This window comes from Diprion similis, chromosome 10 (assembly GCF_021155765.1).
Source record: "Diprion similis isolate iyDipSimi1 chromosome 10, iyDipSimi1.1, whole genome shotgun sequence".
NCBI lineage: Eukaryota > Metazoa > Arthropoda > Insecta > Hymenoptera > Diprionidae > Diprion > Diprion similis.
The window spans coordinates 14,570,929-14,591,969 of NC_060114.1; the positions used below are offsets into that span (position 1 = coordinate 14,570,929).

The 21,041-nt window shown below is 35.3% G+C and overlaps 3 protein-coding genes across 7 annotated transcripts; 2 read left to right on the forward strand and 1 right to left on the reverse strand.

Annotated features, from left to right (window-relative positions):
* The first annotated feature begins 1,947 nt into the window (after window positions 1–1,947).
* On the forward strand, window positions 1,948–10,012 carry LOC124411843 (kinesin-like protein KIF19). Of its 4 annotated transcripts, none has more exons than XM_046891318.1 (14): window positions 1,948–2,316; window positions 3,837–3,908; window positions 4,023–4,133; window positions 5,295–5,498; window positions 6,057–6,206; window positions 6,348–6,557; window positions 6,805–7,268; window positions 7,358–7,524; window positions 7,592–7,746; window positions 7,808–8,021; window positions 8,080–8,230; window positions 8,350–8,394; window positions 8,542–8,694; window positions 8,887–10,012. In XM_046891318.1, exons 1-14 carry the CDS (start codon window positions 2,215–2,217, stop codon window positions 8,963–8,965), a joined length of 2,277 nt encoding a protein of 758 aa, XP_046747274.1. In that variant the 5' UTR covers window positions 1,948–2,214; the 3' UTR covers window positions 8,966–10,012. The 4 variants fall into 4 exon arrangements, with proteins under 4 accessions (XP_046747274.1, XP_046747276.1, XP_046747275.1 ...); XM_046891320.1 differs by having other exon boundaries at window positions 8,550–8,694; XM_046891319.1 differs by lacking the exon at window positions 1,948–2,316 and adding an exon at window positions 2,974–3,018.
* LOC124411846 (elongator complex protein 6) lies at window positions 9,806–12,371 on the reverse strand. 2 transcript variants are annotated; one of them, XM_046891324.1, is made up of 3 exons: window positions 12,065–12,371; window positions 11,806–11,873; window positions 9,806–11,444 (listed from the first exon to the last, which is right to left on the reverse strand). In XM_046891324.1, exon 3 carries the CDS (start codon window positions 11,426–11,428, stop codon window positions 10,574–10,576), a length of 855 nt encoding a protein of 284 aa, XP_046747280.1. In that variant the 5' UTR covers window positions 11,429–11,444; window positions 11,806–11,873; window positions 12,065–12,371; the 3' UTR covers window positions 9,806–10,573. The 2 variants fall into 2 exon arrangements, with proteins under 2 accessions (XP_046747280.1, XP_046747281.1); XM_046891325.1 differs by having other exon boundaries at window positions 11,755–11,873.
* Window positions 12,372–13,586: 1,215 nt separating this feature from the next.
* LOC124411845 (mitochondrial dicarboxylate carrier) lies at window positions 13,587–20,778 on the forward strand. Its single transcript, XM_046891323.1, has 8 exons — window positions 13,587–13,830; window positions 16,309–16,464; window positions 17,722–17,877; window positions 18,025–18,191; window positions 18,318–18,525; window positions 18,627–18,707; window positions 18,774–18,830; window positions 18,919–20,778. The coding sequence occupies exons 2-8, from the start codon at window positions 16,369–16,371 to the stop codon at window positions 19,021–19,023; spliced, it is 870 nt and encodes a 289-aa protein (XP_046747279.1). The 5' UTR covers window positions 13,587–13,830; window positions 16,309–16,368; the 3' UTR covers window positions 19,024–20,778.
* Window positions 20,779–21,041: the final 263 nt, after the last annotated feature.

Genomic DNA, 21,041 nt, shown 5'->3' on the forward strand with positions numbered 1-21,041 from the left:
ACCCTTGCACCAGGACTTTATTTGAATAATCATAATCGAGCAATTATCCAAAAGTCTTATCTCGTTTTCTAAGAATCGACATCTCAGTGTCACCAATTCTCACATTAATTTGAAAGTGGACGAAAAGTATAAATAATTAGCCACTACTCGACAAATTTAGTTGAAATAATAACTTTTGTTCCAAATCTACGAATGTAACTATGTGAATATTATACACGTTTTTTTTCTCAAGTTCACTTTGTCGCGATGTAATAATTAACGATTATATACACATAATATTTTTCGACCTTCGTTTCGCCCATATATTATGTATATTCAGACCGAAAGACTGACAGGAAATCAATCATCGATAAAATCGTATGTTCATCGTAAGGATTCGCTTATAGATTATTATTATTATACTTACGATGTATAAGGAAATTATAGGCTCATACAGCGATGCGGTTCTCATCATTTTCAGAGTTCATGTAATGAAAAACATTGTACACGTAGTAACGAAATCGATGCCGAATGAATAACAAAAATTGGAGTGACAAATGCGCTGAAAATGATATGGATAAGTAAATAATGGACCCAGACGCGATCAGAGCTACAAGGCATTTGATTATTTTTTACTAGTTTTGTTGATATCGTAAGTCGAGTTATACATATAGCCGATGGTAGGTGTATGTAATTTTACCGCGAGTCAAGTGCAAATATTGACCGCCCGACTATATGAAGCTATTACCCGCGGAGGAGAAAAAATGTTAAAATTCTCTGCACGCGTAAGACGTGTACTAATATCTTTGCATAAAAGATGAAAGGATATGATTTTGAATTCACGCTGTTGCTCAATTATTGCAGGCATATGCGGACGCAGTGTTAAATAGAAGAAACGCGAAAGTCTCCTATTATGAATCGATATTACATACATATACACGCGATCTGTGGTACATTGACTTGACCTTTACCTTCGATAGATATTGTCGTTGTTGTTATTGTTTTTTTTTCACAGGTACTGATCTCCCATTTTTCCATCGATCAATGCCCACGTGGAGTGCACTTCTTTTTAATGTTTTTTGGAATAATTTTTTTTTTTTGGATACATATTGAAATGAGTTGTGCAAGAGGAAAATGATTGTTTCGGATCTTTACGTCCTTATATCCTTATATTCCGTACAAAAAATTATGAAGGAAAAAACAAGCATAGTAGGCATCTAAAAAAGCGAACCACGCATATATTATACTGTAAAATACACAATGATTTATTATTAAGATGGTTCAATGCGTGCAGTTTAATAGCAACGAGGTGAACGCATGCGATCCAAATATTATTTTTCTAACAGCTATATTACGTAGAAAATTCAAGCTTACACATGTTCACTATGAAATCCTGTACCACATGTGGGAGGCCATGAAAGATTTTGAGAAATTCAGACTGGAAACATCGTAAATTTAATTTTGATTTGTGTACCGATTTTAACTTACATCGAATCGTTGAACAAAAATTGCAAATGATAATCTTTGCAAATGAAACAATTTACCAGTCGTTGAAACTCGATCGAAGGATGAGAATATTGTAAATTGTTGTAGTCCCCTCAAGCAGCTAGGATAAATAATTAAGCAAACAAATTTAAAATGTCCCAAGCAGTCGTCGCGCAGGGCTCAAATAAAAACCGCGGGTGTTTCGACACGCGGGCTGCACCCCGTGTCCTTGTGAATAACCTGGCAGGTACGCCGACTCGCCCAACCACCCAGTCGATGGGCGTCAAGACTAAGCGAAGCACCAAAAAATTTGCAAAAGTGTCGAGCTGATCTTGGTCGTCTTGAATCAGCCAATAATTATCATTAAATTAAGCGAAATTTTAATTATGCACTAGATTCCCTTGGGATTTAATTTTAGTACAGAATACCTGTACAGGAAATAAACAGACGTGTGAGTAAACGAATTGAATAAAGGAAAAAACAGGAAAAAATTATGTGACCAGTGAGGTGCAACAATTGATTAACAATGCAAAGGGAAATATGGCGCGGAGTACAGCGTGGATAAAGTTTAAGCGTTCGAACTAGTTTGCGATTATGATGCATTTATGAACGGCACGTGTTGTGTATAGTTCGTAAAAGTTTTGACACGTTTTATTGTTACATGTGATTACGTACTTTGGTATAATGATTGCTTAGGCTAGTCGGCAGTGGTTTATAACTGTACACATATTTTCTGCATGTAATAAGAAAATGACGCAGTATAGCAGTGGAAGTGGTAGTAGCACCAGCAGCAGTGGTCAACATGACCTTATTAATCGACCACAAAGATCCATCACTGAGGAAAAGTTGATGGTAATTTCATGAGTTATAACCTTGAACTTTGTATCAAATTTCTCTCTTCTTGTCATAGAATTTTATAGATTATAGGAATTCCAAATCGCCATGGATTTTTTACACATCGTTTATAGTGTTCGAAATATTCACGTGTTGAATACATTTTCTTAAATCAATAGAAATCAAATTGCCATTATTAAAAAAATTAATTTCTCACAATATAAATATATATATAATATTGAATATTATATATTATATATAATTTTGGAAGGTTTTTGTGAGAAATTTTTTACAGATCTGCGTGTAAATGTACCAGCGCGTGTTCGAGGAATCTGCAAGTGATTGTCAATTTGTAATCAGTAGAGTAATGTAACCGTAAGAGATGAAAATAAAATTTTCTGACTGATTCGATAAACTATATCTATGACTTTGGCGTGATTGAGAGTATTTCATTTTTGGCAAAATACTGCGAAAAGCATTCCATTCACCCCGATAACGTGTTTCGATTACGGTTAGAGAAAAGGTCCTTGAAATAATCGCTCGTTTCACATTTACCCTTTGTAATAACGCGTTTATTTACGATGATTTATCGTGTCGTAAAGTGATGATATACGTATATACCTGTAAGGAATTTCGCACACCTATAATTATTGTGGTACACATAATCGATAGTGAGATAATGATAAATCGATGGTGACTCGACGAAACAACAATATCGTCGTGAGTTTACCAAAATTTCCACATCCTGCTGAGTCCCGCGTCAGTTTTTTTTTTTCAGGAAACGGAAGAACATAAGTATATAGGTACAGCATGCTAGCACGATAATAAAGTGAAAATGACTAGTCCAATAGGAGTAAAAAATGTTTCTAATTGCCCTTGTATAAAATCGATAAATTCACATTATTCACAATTGATATGCTCGATACGCATGTAATTGCCGTTAGCAAATATGATCAGCGATCGCAAGTGTGACCCCCATCAATCTTTCAATAATTCCGTCGGCGGGCCGCTATGACGGATATTAATTTGGGGTAGTACGTCCGGTTTTGTTAATAACTAGTTACCCTCGTTCTCAGCTCAGAAAATTTCCTAAACTTATAATATTTTGAAAAATATATTTACTGATCAAGTTTTATAACTAAAATAAATAGTTCAAGTTTACAATTTTGTATCATCTCTTTTGCTCTCTTTCATTAGCATGCCAAATCATGTATTTTTAAGGTCAAAGTGATTGAACGAGGATAAAATATATAAAAATTAGTAGAATAGAAAGTTCGGTTCTGGATACAGATTCCTAGTACCGACACTTACCGACATTTCACCCAAGACTCGAACCCTTTTCCGCAATGACGTCAACCCCTCTGTCAACGCAGAGAAGATTTTGATTCTCGGGTGAAATGTCGGTAAGTGTCGATAGTAGGAATCTGTGTCCAGAACTCTCCTTGTATGTGTACTAAACTCATCGATTTCGGAATTTTTGTTGCCTCAAAAAATCGAGATCTTTTAGCTAATTTTTCAACTACCCATTATGGTTTCAGGTTGCAGTGCGCATCAGGCCTCTGAATTCCGAAGATGATGGGACGAGGGTCTTGCATGCAATTAATGATAAGGTAAGGGTACAAATCGGTCTAGGATTAATGGCAGTTGATGATAAAAAAAATCAATTTTTTTTTTGTGTCATTTCTTGGAAGTCTTGCATTATTTATCTGCTCGATGGTATACAGATGGTTGTCCTGGAGGAAGTCGACGGCGAGAAGGGAGATGTTCTCCGTCAGAAACGCGGTGCATCCCGCCAATATCTCTACGATATTGCGTTCGGTGAGGATTCAACTCAGGTAAAAAATATTTGTCGTACTTATATTTATAACTTTTTTTTTTTTTTCGAGTGTGAAGTTTCTCGTTTTAAATCGATATTCACATTAGCTTTAGACTTTCGCCGATAATGCCATTAATGGTTTTTGTTTACAAATTCGTCAAAAACATTCACTATTTTACCAGTAAACGGTAAAAAATTTATTCCATCACACCAACCGTTGGTGTAAAACACGTAAATATTCTATGATATCTCGAGCACCATAACTATTTTGTGTACACATCTATCTAAGAGTATTGATTTTTTGCTATCAGGAATATTGGCTCGTCCGTCAATATTTGCACGTTATAATACTTGTCGTGTGTATGCACCTAACGAATAATGAAATGAAACGTGGAAAACATCGATAGTGGAAATTTTATATGTATTTGATTCACTTCTTTTCTTAACTTCTTGTAAAATAGTAAATTTTAGAAAAAACGTACATGCGATATTCTGTAACAAGCTTCCATGAGTACCTAGATAAAAATTTATGGCGTATGAGCAATGTATGTCCAATTTCACCTTAAAAGAAAAAACTTGAGTATTGTAAATTTGTTTCTTCCTTTTAGAGAAAAACTGTTTCAGATATATATCTAACAAAAATCGTAATGCTTCCTCCTTTCCCCTTTAAATCTCTCGCTGTCTATCGAAATTTACATTCGTCACGTCCGGTGGTATTTCCCTGCATCTAGAACGCGTGTTTAATCGCAATTGTATCTAAACACGCAAAGATATAACGACCTAATTAATACATTTAAATTCAAAGGAGTTGCATTGATCTGGCATCTATTCAACTCCGTAAACTCATACTGGGGGTCGACAATTTTTAATTTTTAAAAATACACAGATATATCGCATTACAATAGAATAATTGTCCTCTGCACGCTAATGAGTCATGTGTTCACCATCAAGGGTGAAGGTCAACCCCAAAGGCTAAAGTGAAGGTCGCCGACTCGCTCTGCGCTGTTCGAATTCCAGCATATCGTTCAAATGCTAAAATAACAGAAATCGCCAGACGATTCATTTCCGACAATCGTCACAAAGTGTTTCGTCATTTTTTTTGCATACGTTACTGACAGAATTTTTTTTTATTCAATCACCAAAACGAACCGTTAAATTTAGCAACGGGAACGTTTTTTAGGAAGCAGTTTACGATGGAACGACCAAAACTCTTGTTCAGGACGTTTTGAACGGCTATAATGCAACGGTGTTCGCCTACGGAGCTACAGGAGCTGGAAAAACTCATACGATGGTTGGAAGCCCATCTGAACCAGGAGTCATGGTCCGGGCTTTGAACGACATATTTCTAGCTGCTCAAAAACTTCCGACGAACGTAGAATTCGCGGTGAGTTAATTAACCCGTTATAAGAAATCAATTTTGATCATAGAATTGCTGATTTTTCCAAGAATTGTACAACTGTAGCACAATTTTTCATTTTTCAAGTTTGAACCATGTTTACAATTATAACAGTAGCAGGTAGATCAAATTTTACTTAAATTTTCTATATAATTATAATTTCAAATCTTCGTTATTATAACTGCATCGGCAGAAGGATTCGCATTCGAATTAATCCTTTAATTAAGAGGTCAGAAGTTCAATATACAGATCAAATTTTGAAAAAATTGTAAAGAATTTCATTTACGAGAAGCTGATAGAATGCGTCCGATCGAATGTCTTTTATTTATTGATTGAGAGTTGAGCGAACTATTACAACAATTTTGCTCGTTTCGCTCTTTATTCGTAAAGCAAAAATCTCGAACCCATTATCGAGTAAAGGTATGCTTTTTGACCGAAAAATATAAAGAAAATTGGACTCTTATTGAAATTCAAATTTAGGTATCATTTTAGATTTACAGTTACATGAACATGTCTTATCGTGATCTTTCGGTTTTATTCATAAAGGTAACGATGTCCTACATGGAAATATACAACGAGAATATCAGAGACCTATTGAATCCTGGAACAGGATACTTGGAGTTGCGAGAAGATTCGCGCGGCCGTAATATTCAGGTGTCTGGACTTTCGGAAATCTCAACAAACTCAACTGAGGAGGTACATAATACTTTATTAAAATATTCAATCCTTCTCTGAACGAGTCGATAGTGTAATATAATACACCGATAATTTCAACTGATTTTACAAAATCGCAAATAACTGAATATTCATTACCTACTTTCTTTTCTTACCATTCAGGTAATGCAGCTTTTGCACAAAGGAAATAGAGCACGAACCGTAGAGCCAACTGCAGCTAACAAAACATCCTCTCGAAGTCATGCACTTCTCAGCGTGACAGTGAAACAGACCCATCCAATCCAGGAGGGTGATCGTGCTAGAACTCGCATTAAGCAGGCACGTCTTTTCATGATCGACTTGGCGGGGTCAGAAAGGGCGAAGCAAACAAAGGTGAGCGAGGATGATGAACTTATTACAGAATCTCCCAATAAACCATTTGATTACCTGATTGAACAACATTGATTCTTGGATCACCCAAGTCCTCGAAGTTCATTATTCACTCATTAACATCAGTAATGAAATTCTGTTACGATGAAAAATTTGGAACATATCCGTAACCCAACCGTTTGATAAAGTTCACCGTAAAGTATTAATCGTAGCAATAAAACAATGAGCCTCTTGAATCCATCTTCTGCAGAATCAAGGGAAACGTCTTCAGGAGGGAGCGCATATAAACCGGTCTCTGTTAGCGCTTGGTAATTGTATAAATGCACTGTCTGGTGGAGCTCGATATGTGAACTATCGGGATTCGAAGTTGACGAGGTTGTTGAAGGAGGCGCTAAGTGGTAACTGTCGTACAGTGATGATTGCCCACGTTTCACCATCAAGTAGCCACCGTGACGAGAGTAAAAATACACTGGCCTACGCAGATAGAGCAAATCGGTTATCGAATAAAGTCGAGAGAAACGTTCTCGATGTCAGTTACCATGTTTCACAGTATCGCAATATCATCAGTGATCTCAAAAGCGAGATATCCAGGCTGCGTAATAAGATGCAGGATGACCGTCCCAGAAGTAATACAGCTGTCGAAGAGCATGGTGGTAATCTGAAAAATCTTAGGGAAAAAATTGTATCTACATTCAGAGAGCAGATGAGATTGAGGTGTGTGAATCGCTGAGCAATATATTTCAAGCTTCCTTTATGTTTTGTTCCTCACTTTCCTAATGCTTCTTTTTCTTACTCTTCATCAGACGAAAACTTATGGAATTGGATAGCCATCTCCTTGGATTGAAAATGGCAGCGGAACAACAGCATTCTATTATATCACAGTGGGAGTCGCGAAATAATAAATTATACAAAACCACCAGAGGGTCAACGTCACGTCGCGTAGGAACAGGGAACTACGACGATGACGGAGGTGAGTTCTGTGTTACCGGCTAATTATCTTGTAAATTTATAACATCTTTTTGTAAATTTGTTACCAGACTTTCTCGAAGAAATTGAAAATGATGCAGCGATGCAGCACGCGTGGGCCGAGCTTGCTGAAATTAACAAGGAACAGGAACGCTATTCTGAATTGAGGGCAGCCGCTGATCAAGAGCTGGAAAAATGCCGTCAGCGTAGCCTACTTCTTGAAGATGTAAGTGAATGATTAATCGACAATTATTGTCGTCTACATGAAATGTGTAATTTATTTTAAGGAGCTTCCATCCCGAATTAGTTCAGATGACGAACGAGAATTGTTGGCTCTTATGCTGCGAGTTCATGAACTTGAAGCAGATAAAATGATGCTGCAGAGTGAGAGATTGGTCAAACAACACGAGCTTAGAAGACGCGAATTATTAATCTTACGATATGATAGACAGCGTCAAATATCGGAGGAAATTATCACCAGACAGAGGCAACTGATGGAAGGTATGATTCGAACTTCCTTCATGTATTTAGTTTCAATTATTTAATATCATTATTTCAGATGGCCAATTAACTCTTCCTGCCGATTTGCAAGAACTGTATTCAATGTATCAGCAAGAAATCCATGCCGCTGCATATGCTGAGTCTAATCTAAGTGATTCGCCTGGCGCAAATTCCAGTCTTGGAAGAAAGTTACCTCCAATATCTACTAGGTTTACTTTTAGTCTATTCAAATTGTTCCAAGAAGGGTAAACTGAAAAACTGAGAAACGACAATAGTGCTTACACAAGATTTATATTGAAGCAAAAATTAAGTGACAATGTCTTTTCAGATATGGCTATGACACTACGAGCACCGATTTTCGGGGCAATAGTAGGTAGGTAATACCGACACACATGTGATAATTGTAATTTGCGATGTACGATCCAATTCAAAACGTAATTCTGTAATTTCGCAATGTGACCAAAATGGTGGGAAATGAAAGGCTCTAGCAGATCGATAAGATATTGATTAAATGTGATAGTTCAACAGATTCAGATTGGGAACTTTCGCCTTTGCCCCAAATCGAGGAGCCAGCGACGGACGTCAACCAAATAATGGGGGCCCCCGTACATCCGTTAATATCAGCAGCAGGCCTGTTCCCACCAATTTCAGCAACTATTGGCAGCAGAAATTTGTACGTAAATAATATCGTCACTGTATAGTAGAACCTTTGAGATTCCCTGTCACCACTAGACAAGCCCTTAAGAAAATTCATAGGCAGGTTGCACATTGCTTCAGTGCCAGAATTGTAAAGGTATGAAGATTCTACTATACTTCTATAGCGTTCGAAATTAAAAACTATCATCGGATTCTGTCTTATTTACAGCGATAAAAATCTGAGACGAACTGCTAGTGAAAATAGTATGGTTAATTACAGTACGAGCTTCCAGAAAAATAGCACCTGACGATCAAAGTACGACCTGCAGTATCCCAGGCAACACATGAGAACTAACACAGTCGATTATGAGGATGAAGATGATGCGGAAGTCGAAGTAGAGTTAAGTGGAACGATTTTTAAACCACTGAACAGATAATGAGAATTCAGGGTATGAAGATATCACATATGTTGCTAATTAATGGGAATGCTAACAGAGAATACAAGCAGAGATCGTTTTAGACAACATTAACCAAATAAGTACATGAGCTGGTTTCGAAAAGTGCAGCTCAACTTGATCGCACAAAGCGTATGTATCTAACGTATGTATACGTACGTATACTTCACTGACTTTATTATCCCTAATTAGGGCAACATATCATTTACCTCCATGCATCAAAGCCGGTAGATTATCTTTTGACTGTGTACCAGAAATATATTTGAACAACAAGAAATTTAGTCCTTATTTGTTATGCAATCAATGATAAAGTATCTCGAGTGTCAAGCCAAATAAATGCATACCTGAATTCAATGCCACCACTATCGTGAGATTGTAGTTTAACTCAACACTGAATACAATGCAATAGGAAATTTAAATTTGATAGACAAAATTCTAGTTTGGTATAATCCAGAGTTAACACTACACTCTTCTTAATGAAGAGATTTTAAAAAATCAGTAGTCTTCTCTTTTGTATCATAGTTTAAAACAACATAATGCAATACCTGCATACATACAACGTACGAACTTCAATAGTATACATATTGAAATGCGCTCAATTACAGTTGATGTTGCAGTACATTAGTACTTGGATTGTTATTTTTAGTTTATCATCATAAGTACTAGTTTCTCGTGTATTTTTTTTTCCATCAATTTATCTATACACGAGAATACGCACCAGCAACGATACCAATTGATCTTCTATGAATCGAATAGAACGAGATGCTATTATGATTATCGTTCTTACATTCTTAACCGTCGATCAAGTTTGATGTGTTGAAACTTGAACAACTTCTGACCAATTGTATGAACTAATTTTTGCAGGTCAAAAACTTATGGAAGGAAAATTCAATATTATATTAAGATAAATAAAATGAAAGTGCATACGGCAGTTTGACGAGTTTTTCTTTTTTTTTTTTTTACTTTTTCCTATATTTCAATAAATACACATAACGTAATAAGTGGGGTAAAAATGTTGAACGGAATTGTAACAATAAAAAAAAAAAAAAAAAAAAAAAAGAAACATCAAATCAGTGACACCTGTATAATACATCGTTTTCTTCTGTTGTTTTCTCGCTCAAAAGTAACTGTTAAATTTGCAAATGAAAATGATTCCAACAATGCCTGCTGTCGCATTAATGTTTAAAAATACTCGTTACTCGTCTTTATAAATTGCACAACCGTCGCGTTCAGAATAAAACGAATCTCAACAGAGCTTCTTATCCATAAAATAAAATGACGTTTAAATATTGTTTTGCGGTATATGAATAGGTGAAAATTTCAATCATTGACGACGGTAGGCAAAAGAAGAGATGGAAGAGAAAAAAAATAACGTGGAAAAAACGTATGTAAAAGCAAAAACCGCGACAAAGAACGCGAACAAAGTCAAGAAAATCTTTGACACGGTTCTTTTAATAAATACTACGAGAGCGACGACGAACCAGGTGCGAACATTTTCACTTGACGATCTAGCAACTTGTACAAATATGTCGTCTTCTCAGCCCAGCGATACTTCCTCCTGACTTCGTCGACTTTCCACCGAATATTTATCTTCCCTGAAACATCATTAGCATGCCCAGTACTCAATGGCTCGACACTAACTATCAAATCGGACATGTGCTTCAGCCCTATAGCTATCATGTCGGGCTGGCAAGTGTCAGGATCAGCTTTGTATGTGTGGGTCATAATGCAGACGGAAATCATTGGCTCAAATTCCATTAGGGATCTGAGATACCTGACGTAGAACCAGACGTCTCTCAGGCTGAGACTCATGTCGAACAAATGGCTCAGATCGTCGACTATAACATTGACCGATCCCATCGACTTGAGCATTTCGTGGACCTTGTTTCTAACGGGTGAAAAAAGCTGGCGTACAAGCGTCGTATCTAACTTCATTATATCCGGGATACCGATATTCTCGGTGTTTGTGATTTTTCGATCGGTTTTTGTCAGGTCAACATTTGCTGCGTCCACAGAGTCGTGTCCCAGATCCTCTACGTTACTCGCAGCTATTTTCATAGGCTCGACGACCGTCACCTGCCCTCTTTCTTTCAAAACCTTCATATTGTAGCCAAGCTTCATTCCTACGTTGTGGTAGTGGCCGAACGTGTTGTGGAAAAGGACCAAGCAGATTCCCTGGCTCTTTTGCAGGGAGCCAGAAACAACAGCGTTTACTATAAAATTTGCATCGCTTCCATGCTGCTCTTCTATCAGTATTGTTTTACCACACATGTCTACTCGATCAATTCCCAGTGCGCTGCATACAGAGTCAGTCATTTCGTCGATTTTGTTTCTAAAAAAATAAGGAGACTGAAATTAACTGACAAATTCAACGGGGAAAGAATTATAGTTTGGAAAATACAATTTCCAAATTTCAACAACAAATCTATACGTCTTGGCCAATTCATTGACAAGTGATCTCTATCATTTAATTAATTACAAGACAACGTGATGGAATTTGATTTGGTTATTATTTATGAATATACAGTTTTACGAAAATATTTAAAATCCATTTATTGAAAGACTTATGAAACTCTGTTTAGAGAAAAGGAAAATTATAATTCAGATTCTCAACTCTCTAATATTTGTGGATTTATAATTACTGAATTCGAGTGGCCGCGTGTAGCCGGAAAAGAATCCAAAGTATTACGCACCTGTCTGCTTAGTTTTGTGATAGAGACGCGGTGAACAACTTCCAGTGTTTTTCTTCTGCCGGTCAAACCTGTTCGAAAGTAATATTCGATTGTTAAACAATACTTGTTAAATGCGTTTAATTTATATTCGATTTTGACAGTACGTCCCTAACCTAACCTAACAAAAATTCGAACGCGTGCACAGTTCAAACGATTTTGACAGTAAGTTATGAGTAAAAACATAAAAGTGAAAAATAACTATATTTCCATATTTTTTCACCTTTTAATTTTTCGAACGTCGGGTATTTCCGTCAGCGAAAATTAAATTTTTAGTGAATGAAAGTTATATGCAGGAAAAAAAAAATTAAAAAAAAAAAGTAAAACTGTCCGCTGATGAAGAGGTATTTCTTGGCTGTCCAACTTATTGGCGTGCATGTGTACGTCTATACGTGTGGTCACATGTGTGATTATGCGTGTGTATCACAGTCTTTCACTCCTCGTGGTTGTGTTCTCATCGACCACACTCCCACCTGCATGCTCCACGTTTCACGCGGAACATGAAAGCGAACGCGAGTCGTGAACACGGGTGTGAATGTGCCTGCCGTCAGCTGTTTTCAACGTTCGATATTGCTCTCATTGTCAGTGTTGCCACTTTTGAAATAATAGAATTAGTGATGAAATCATTCAAATTAATCTATTACTTTTTCATTAACATTAAGTTCGCATATTATTTATCCGAATGCTGCAGTTTTCTAGCGTTTTCTCCCTCCAACATTCTTGTGAAATTGATGTATTGCATTGTTGATCATCGTTGTCCAAGGATTACCTGTAATATATACCAAATGTGCAACGCGTGCAAGGCAATTAGCTACATCATACCGCCTATCAAAAAGGCTATAAAAATCCGATAAGAATAACAATTTAAAACCGATTAAACGTCGATCAGCAGAACTTTACCTTCTGAGATGAAAATATACAAAATTTATATCGGTATGATAGACTTTTTGTTCTATATCAAATCACTCTTCTACAAAATATTTCATTAACACTCCTCCATAGAAAATAATTTTATGGGCTTGTTAATTGGATGTATCTTATAATTTGTAGACAGTCAATTATGAGCTTGCAAATTTCCTACGTTTCCTTATAGGTAATATATTTATTTCATTTTCGATCCATGATTTCGTACGATATGGAATCAAAAGTATGGTGGTGATACAAATCATTAAAATGTTTGATAAAAATATATTGTTTTAAGAGAGTGCCCTTGTCGATTTCGACGTTCCCGAATGTATCTCCAAATATCAAAGTCCACGTATCTCAATCGCGAAAATGGGTTAAACAGCCCCATTCTATACACAATTCTGAACAAAATCACTCCATAATATTTTCATTTGACGCAGAAATAACGAAATGCCACGGATTCTACAAAATTGCAATAGTAAATTTGTCGAATTCATGCCATTTCTTTGCTTCTACGTGGAATGAAAATGTATCAAACTGTTTTTGTTCCGAATTGTGTACAGAACGAGGCTGTTAAGCCCGTTTCCGCGGTGAGATACGTGGACTTCGATATTTGGAGACGTATACCCCTCCCCCCCCTCCCACCTAAATTCAAAGGTTCGTAGATTCGAAGATATAATTTCGCTCTGCGGTTGGCAGCGCTGGCCCGAATCGTAGCAGATGGTTCGAGAGAATGATCGATTTAAATTCGAGATGTGGCGGGGATTTCGTCATTCTTCGGATTTTATCGTTAAAGCTCCATATTTAAGCGAAGCTATGGGCAGTGATCTCCGTGACCTGGCCGAGCGAGGGTGTCAGTGTCCGTTGAGGGAGAAATCCAGACCGGGCTGTTCCGTATCTATGTTAAACGACTTATTTTGACGCAAAGCAATTAATTGAGTGTGTGTCTGTGCGTGTAAGTCATTTGTTTCACACGCTTATCTAGTCATTACTCAACACCGACAACTCACGTGTCATTTGTCCGTAGGTTTATCAATTATTTGAGTTCGTTGCCTGCTGCAGGGAAGTTGTTGTACCTAAAATGTAAGTATCTCTGCACATTTTTTACTCACGATTTTTTCTTTTTAAAGAATATATTAATAGCAAAACTTTGCGTCGAGCTGCCTCCTGTAATTAATATACATTGTCAGATTTATACGTAAAATGTCAATTAACGATACCTGCGTATTTCTCAATAATAATTCGCATCTGATATGCAGACATGAACTGAATGAATTTTCGAAATATATCTAATCAAGGTCACGGGGGAAATTATCAATTGCGATAATCATTCGCTCGGTCGGTTAATTCGATGTCTACTAATTGTGATACTTGCATATGATAGGATCGTGTGCGCGTATCTGATTCCGGCATAAAAAGAAGAAAAAACAAAATACGACAGGCAAAAAAAAATACAAAATACGACAGGCAAAAAAAAATACGAAACCCGCGTGGTAAAACAGACACGGACACGAGATATCGTGTTTTATGCAGGTATGAGAGGCAAGGTCATAAATCGCTCGGTGCATGAACTATAAGAAAATTATTATCACGTTCACCTAGCAAACTGGGAGTAGATCAGTGACTCGGCACATTCAATTAAAATTCATATACGCGAATGAGACGAAATTTATTTTGATTATAAGATGAATTACAAGCTTTACATATTAATTAAATTAAGCTAGGTATATAGACTCGATTTAAAAAATAATTCTCAATTATCCTCAAGCAGATCAAACAGAATTGTTTAGAAGTAATTTAATTTCACAGTCAATCGAAGAACTTCTTTTATTTGATAATCTCAAAATATGTATGACAAATGATTGTAACTACGTTTTGTTTATCCACCTGTATTACGTTGATATTTTACCGTTGACTCTGATGTTGCTTTATTTAAAACCCCTTTATGTCTTATATGTATTGTAATTTCTTCTTATGCTTTGACGATCCTTTGGGCATGAATAACGTCCATAATCGAGATAGATATAGCGTATTCAAATATCGTTATAAATCTAGCCATACTGATATAAGTATTTAGCAATATATTAACTGAAATTAGATAAACATTGCGATTGAAAAAGGGACTAATCCGTCTGAAGGAATTTTGTTTACAACCCAGTTTAACAGTCTTTCCAAGTATATAATCAAGTTCATGTCAGGATGTCTGATAAGACTTCAAAAACGCACCTTCACTATGTTCAATTAAATATGTTTATCAAACCACTTCCAACATTAACAATTTTCTTTTCTTTTATATATCCGGAAACATCTTGTTCATTCTACATTTTAATAAATTGTACTTCTAAAGACCGTTAAACACAAAAATAAGAAGATAATGATTCATAAAGATAAGAATCGAACTTGATATTGTAGGCGTTATTATTAGGCAGAACTTAGCTGTACAACTTATCTTTCCCTAGAGTCTGAACTGATCTCCGACCTGTAGATTAACATCGAATTTACGTTTTATCAAAGAATGAACTGTGCATGTTGTTTACAAAAACTTGTGTGTATCCTCAGATTAAAACTTGCAGTTGTGCACTGAATTTCAGTTCAACTCTCACAATGTTTCTCAAAATATCACGGTCGACCCTAAAAGAAAAAGAAAAGATAGTGCCTATTTTTACCAAAAAATAACAAAATGATATTTTCAGTTCCTTCAATAACAATACCTATGAATAACATTTTTATAATTTCCATTGAATGAAGCCTTGGACTAAACTCTCACTGACTTTCCCTTAATGTGATTCTTGATCTCTGACCAAATCACAGTCGTTCAGACTTGTGCGATAAGCAGCTATTTATTTTCTATTTCTACACTAACACATGAAATATTTCCATTATCACAAGAGCCTTTTATACCATTATCTTTGATTACACGTAATAAGTCAGAAGATTATTTCTATGATGTAATTTATCTTGCATCATATTTGAATGTCAAGAGTATTTAGAAGTCAGATGAAAAGCCAGAGATCAAGTAGAAACGAGTACCTTTTGATAGGAAATTTTTTTCTCAATACAAAGACTAAAATTAAACTAATGGCTGCAGAAAAATTTGTCATTATCTCTGAAAATATGAACAACTCAGGATTGAAAACTTCCTCAGTTTCATTGCTTATGCCGTAAGCAGTCTGACGTACTTGCTAATTTTTTTATTTACACTAAAGCGTGAAGAATATTTATGATGCGTTTTACATAAAGCTGGGAAAACACTTCTTGCAACTGTCGCGTGATTATTTTGTATTAACAGGAATTGCAGTTGGTCATAGATCACTTCTTTTGTGTACCGAACAAAAAGCTCCTACAATTAACACTATTCTTTACGAATATCGATATTCTTTTCTTCCTCGTCTCATTCGTTCCCCTTGATTTATAGGACGAAAAAGACGGTAAAAAATTGAATCAATCGTAAGACAGCTTTTGAATAACGATACTCATATAGTTCACTGTTTAATGTTTATAATTGTACGAAATTTTGAAATACAAACAAATGAATGTCATTCTCAATAATTTTAATTTCAGTTTCTCATACCTAGTGTTCTTGCCAATAGACGAACGTAAGCGACAGTAATTTTTTTAGAAATGGTTAAACAAAATCAAAAACTATCCCGCTGGTATTTTGGTGGATTGGCTTCCGCAGGTGCTGCATGTGTCACCCATCCGTTGGATTTGTTGAAGGTACAGTTGACATTAAGAAAAGAATTTTCTTATTTTTTGTCCTCAAAAATCCAGAGAAATTATTTTTCAAGAAAATTATTTTTCATTACCAGTGTGTGTTTTTTCTTCTCTCCAATGCAAAACTATGAGAAAGAAGCATGTACAAAATTTTTGTACCTTTGACGTTGAATTATATGCACTTTCCATCGTCTATTATAATCAATCAACTATGAGTTTGCAGTTTCCAACTTTTGACGTCAAGTGTTATTGCAATTTCTTTTTCCATGCGACATTTTTTACACAAACGTAGTTGCTATTTATATTTAAAGAAAATCTGTATAGTGGATAGATACTAAAATATACTTTTCCAAATATAACAGTTATGTAACTACGTCGGGTTGCGCAATCAACTTCTGATCTTTCCAAAAATAAGTGTAGTCATTATAAAGATCTATCAGCTGTAAAATCTATTTGACTATTCAGCCGTATGCAGAATTCAGGATGGCGAGCATTTGGAAGTTTCAATTCATCCAACTTTCAAATCACAACATTTATTTTAGGAATCGCATCTTGTCAACAGTTTCTCTAAAGTTTTGCTGCACAGAAATTTCCTCGAAGATATTGTATTGAATTGAGTCGTTCTTGGGAAGAAAAAAAAATCCAACATTAATCTAACTTGAAACTTTGTCTGGAAATGAATTTTTCAAACACCTTTATAGAATTTTTTTCACAGAAACTAACACCATGAATGGTGAGCTCTGGTCGTATTTTTAATCCTACGAATGTACATCCATCCTCAGCTTACGTAACTTAATTAATTTAATAATGTCGCGCGCATCATTTTATATTCACTATTTATGTTAACGTGCATGGAAACACTGACCTATTGTCTCAAATTTTGTACAGAAAGGTATCAGCTGACAGTCGTGTAATATAATTAACATAATCGCCCCCCTTTACCTTGAACTGGCACGAATGTATACGATTTCCCAGATAATCGTTTTAGAAATCTGTTAACGAGATATTAGATGCTGATAGACCGTAATCGTTAAACTTACAACTTAGTCTTATTAGCTTATAGAAAATCATGTTTCAGTGAACTCATGTACAATGTATTGAGTAGATTTATTCTCAGTTGTTCACATGCTTGGTTTAGAAAGAGCAAGATTCAAGATTAGACGGTTGAAAATTGTTGCTATCGTTAGATAAAAATGACAGAATTTTTGGTAAACGAGAAACTTCAGAGTTTTGTTGTTAAGATTGAAATAAACTTCACAGGTCCATCTACAAACACAGCAGGAGGGTAAATCATCTGTATCGAAAATAACTTTGAAGATAATCAAACAACAAGGCGTTTTAGCACTTTACAATGGCCTCACAGCTTCCCTTCTACGCCAGCTCACTTATTCGACAGCCAGATTTGGCTTTTACGAGGTAATTCCAAATTTTTGTAAATATCCAAGTTTTCCACAGTTGCCGGTTTTCGGTAAGGGAATGATCGAAATGAAATTTCTGAAAATTATCATCATTTTATGTTATAACATTTCCGCCTTACTTACCAACTGTTTGTTCAATCCACAGGTGGGAAAACAAACTCTGGAAACTCCAGGCTACAGTTCGCCTTTTCACCAACGATTATTATTGGCTGGCGTTTCAGGCGCTGTCGGAGGAGTTATCGGTACTCCTGCAGATCTTATTAATGTACGAATGCAAAATGACATCAAAGTATCGCCCGAGCTAAGAAGAAAGTAAGACAAATTTTCATATCTAATTCAACTGCGATGTCAAAGAAAATTCAAATTCATAATCTATGAAACTGGTGACTAGACTCATCAAAGTCCATTTAGCTGCAACGATGAGATCCCTTTTTACAGTTACAAACACGCGTTGGACGGCCTGTTCAGAGTATGGAAAGAGGAAGGCTTTCTCAGACTTTTTAATGGTTGCTCAACTGCGACCAGCAGAGCGGCCCTCATGACTATCGGACAGTTAAGCTTTTACGATCAGATCAAAATGCTATTATTACAATCTGGCATGTTCACTGATAGTCCGACCACACATTTTCTGTCCAGTTTATCAGCGGTAAGTGTTTGACGAAGTTTTGCTGAAAGTAATAGTTTTCATTGAAATTTTATAATCAAAATGAGTTGAAATTGTAAGAGGTATGTATCATTCTGTTTTAGGGTGCGATAGCGACAACTTTGACTCAGCCTCTGGATGTCCTCAAGACTAGAGCGATGAATGCCAAGCCTGGAGAATTCAAGGTAAGTAATACGTTAAGAATTCTGAAATTGCAAGAAGAATTTTGTAAAATGTGATTAATATTTCAGAATATGATCGATCTCATACTTTACACTGCTAAACTTGGACCTCTGGGATTCTTCAAGGTGAATTGTGGAAATTCAGTCAACTACCACCAAAATAAAAATTTAATTGAACTTTTATTTGATATAATATGTAAATATTTGTTTCCAGGGGTATATACCTGCATTTGTTCGACTGGCGCCTCAAACAATCCTGACGTTTGTTTTCTTGGAACAACTGAGAACAAATTTTGGTTTCACACCTAAACTTCAATGAGAAACGGCAATAGGAATACAATATTAATCTAGGTTTACGTAAATATGATTATCAAGTTCAGCGGTATTGGAACGGGCAGGTGTTTCCAGCCTGCTTGTGTGATTCGGAAGAGAATATATCGAGTTATCGATGTATCAGAGAGGGAGAATTTGACAAATAATCATTTCTAGCGAAATTGTAAAACTTGGATGTTCCGTGACTAAAGTTGACGGAGAAATAATCTGCACTAGCAAATTATCATACCGTATGATGCGATTACCAAAAATGATTACCTGTATGCATAGGTATATAGGTATACAGTGTCTGGAGTATAGGTACAATTGTTTTTAAAAGGTTTTATCGTTATTAATTTAGATTAAGTCTACGGGATGGACTTTGGTTTATATCATTAATCATTTCATTATTCAATATATTCCAGATGTGCATTCCACAAAACATTATTTTTGCGTATATGCTGGCATATATAATATATACATGGAAATACTTTTGTTGATATTTATTTGGATATATACGTACCACAGATATATATATATATATATATATATATATATAGATTCTTTTTCATTCAGCAATGTGGCATATACCATGCTATTAACAAGTACGTATTGGAATGGTGCCTAAAAGATTTGATTTAATTTTGCAATGTTTTTATTCTATTTCGTCAATTTGTTTCCAATCTAAATTCGCCGAATATCACCATTCAAAAGTTGTCTAACACATTTTAAATTGTAAAGAACAAAAATAATTATCAAAACAAATTTGGAAGATTTTCTCTGTTAAAAAACAAAAAAATGTAAAATAAGCGGTACAGAGTAAGATTGAAAGACTGAGCAAGGCGATTTCTCTTTTTTTTGGGCTTCATCCTCATCCGTAATCCAATTACCATCAACCATTGTTCATCAATATATTCCAGGTGCTAAAAATTCACCGAGTTTTCATGTCACCTAGTTACGTTCATGTTATCGACTAAATTATTGTAGAGATTCAACGTATAATAATGAATCAATAATCCATAAAATGGTATCGTAAATAAATATCAATTGAAAGAATAAATATAGTAAGAAAACAAATTCAACGCCGTTTAAAATTAAATGACCATCAAATGTCTAGTACAAACTGACAAGATACATTATTATGTATACATTTCATTATGAGGATTCTATTTTTGCTACTATTTATCAAGAAATGATATACGGTGGTTTGGAAAGATGTCTGGCCATTCGATATTGATATCTTTCATTTTTCAGAAATTTAATAGACAAATTACTGAACGATTTATGCTCAGTTACACGACCAGTAAAAATAATATTTCAATCAAGGCTTGCTTTTTGGCATATACATACATTCACAAGTTATTATTATTGTTTTAGGCATTTTTCTGTCACGATTTTACAACTTCGCTTTTTTTCTTGCTCTGTTTTTATAAAGTATCTACCATAATGATATTTACAGACACATAGCTATTACATCCTTGATCACTTTTAAAATTTGCATATGCGTCATGTTGCGCAGCAAGCCTTGATTCTTTTTTATCGTTAGTTCATTTTCACTTTCTCTAATGGAATCATTTACATTAAGTAGCTTTAGACCTCGCTATGGTGAAACATTCATCGTTACAGATCTGTTCCAATCAATTTCTCTTTTTCCTATTCCTTTTTTTTTTTTTTTTTTCCATCTTATACACTTGGTGCACTGATCATTGGACTATTATTTAACCAGCAAGGTGTTGCACAATAACAACATGTCTATAGACAACAAAAAAAGAAACCAACCAGTTATTGTTAAACACTGCATTTTAATTATTTTGTATTATTCGTAAACTCACATATCAATACCCACCGTACTATTGTACATACATAATGTATACATGTACATACCTAAATGCAGAGTCATAATCGATCATAGAGTTATCACGAATGTATATTTGAAAATATTAAATAAATAGTTATTGTTATTCCAACACTGCATGTGTAGTGTAAAAATTAATTTTGAGAAATGAACTTTGACTACCTGCACAT

Bases quoted from the DNA above. Each gene is read 5' to 3' on its own strand.
- LOC124411843 (XM_046891318.1), top strand. From the start codon at position 2,215: ATGACGCAGTATAGCAGTGGAAGTGGTAGTAGCACCAGCAGCAGTGGT. The intron at 7,269-7,357 runs GTGTGTGAATCG...ACTCTTCATCAG, and splicing joins AGAGAGCAGATGAGATTGAG to ACGAAAACTTATGGAATTGG. The intron at 7,525-7,591 runs GTGAGTTCTGTG...ATTTGTTACCAG, and splicing joins GAACTACGACGATGACGGAG to ACTTTCTCGAAGAAATTGAA.
- LOC124411846 (XM_046891324.1), bottom strand. From the start codon at position 11,428: ATGACTGACTCTGTATGCAGCGCACTGGGAATTGATCGAGTAGACATG.
- LOC124411845 (XM_046891323.1), top strand. From the start codon at position 16,369: ATGGTTAAACAAAATCAAAAACTATCCCGCTGGTATTTTGGTGGATTG. The intron at 16,465-17,721 runs GTACAGTTGACA...TAAACTTCACAG, and splicing joins ATCCGTTGGATTTGTTGAAG to GTCCATCTACAAACACAGCA. The intron at 18,708-18,773 runs GTAAGTAATACG...TTAATATTTCAG, and splicing joins CCAAGCCTGGAGAATTCAAG to AATATGATCGATCTCATACT.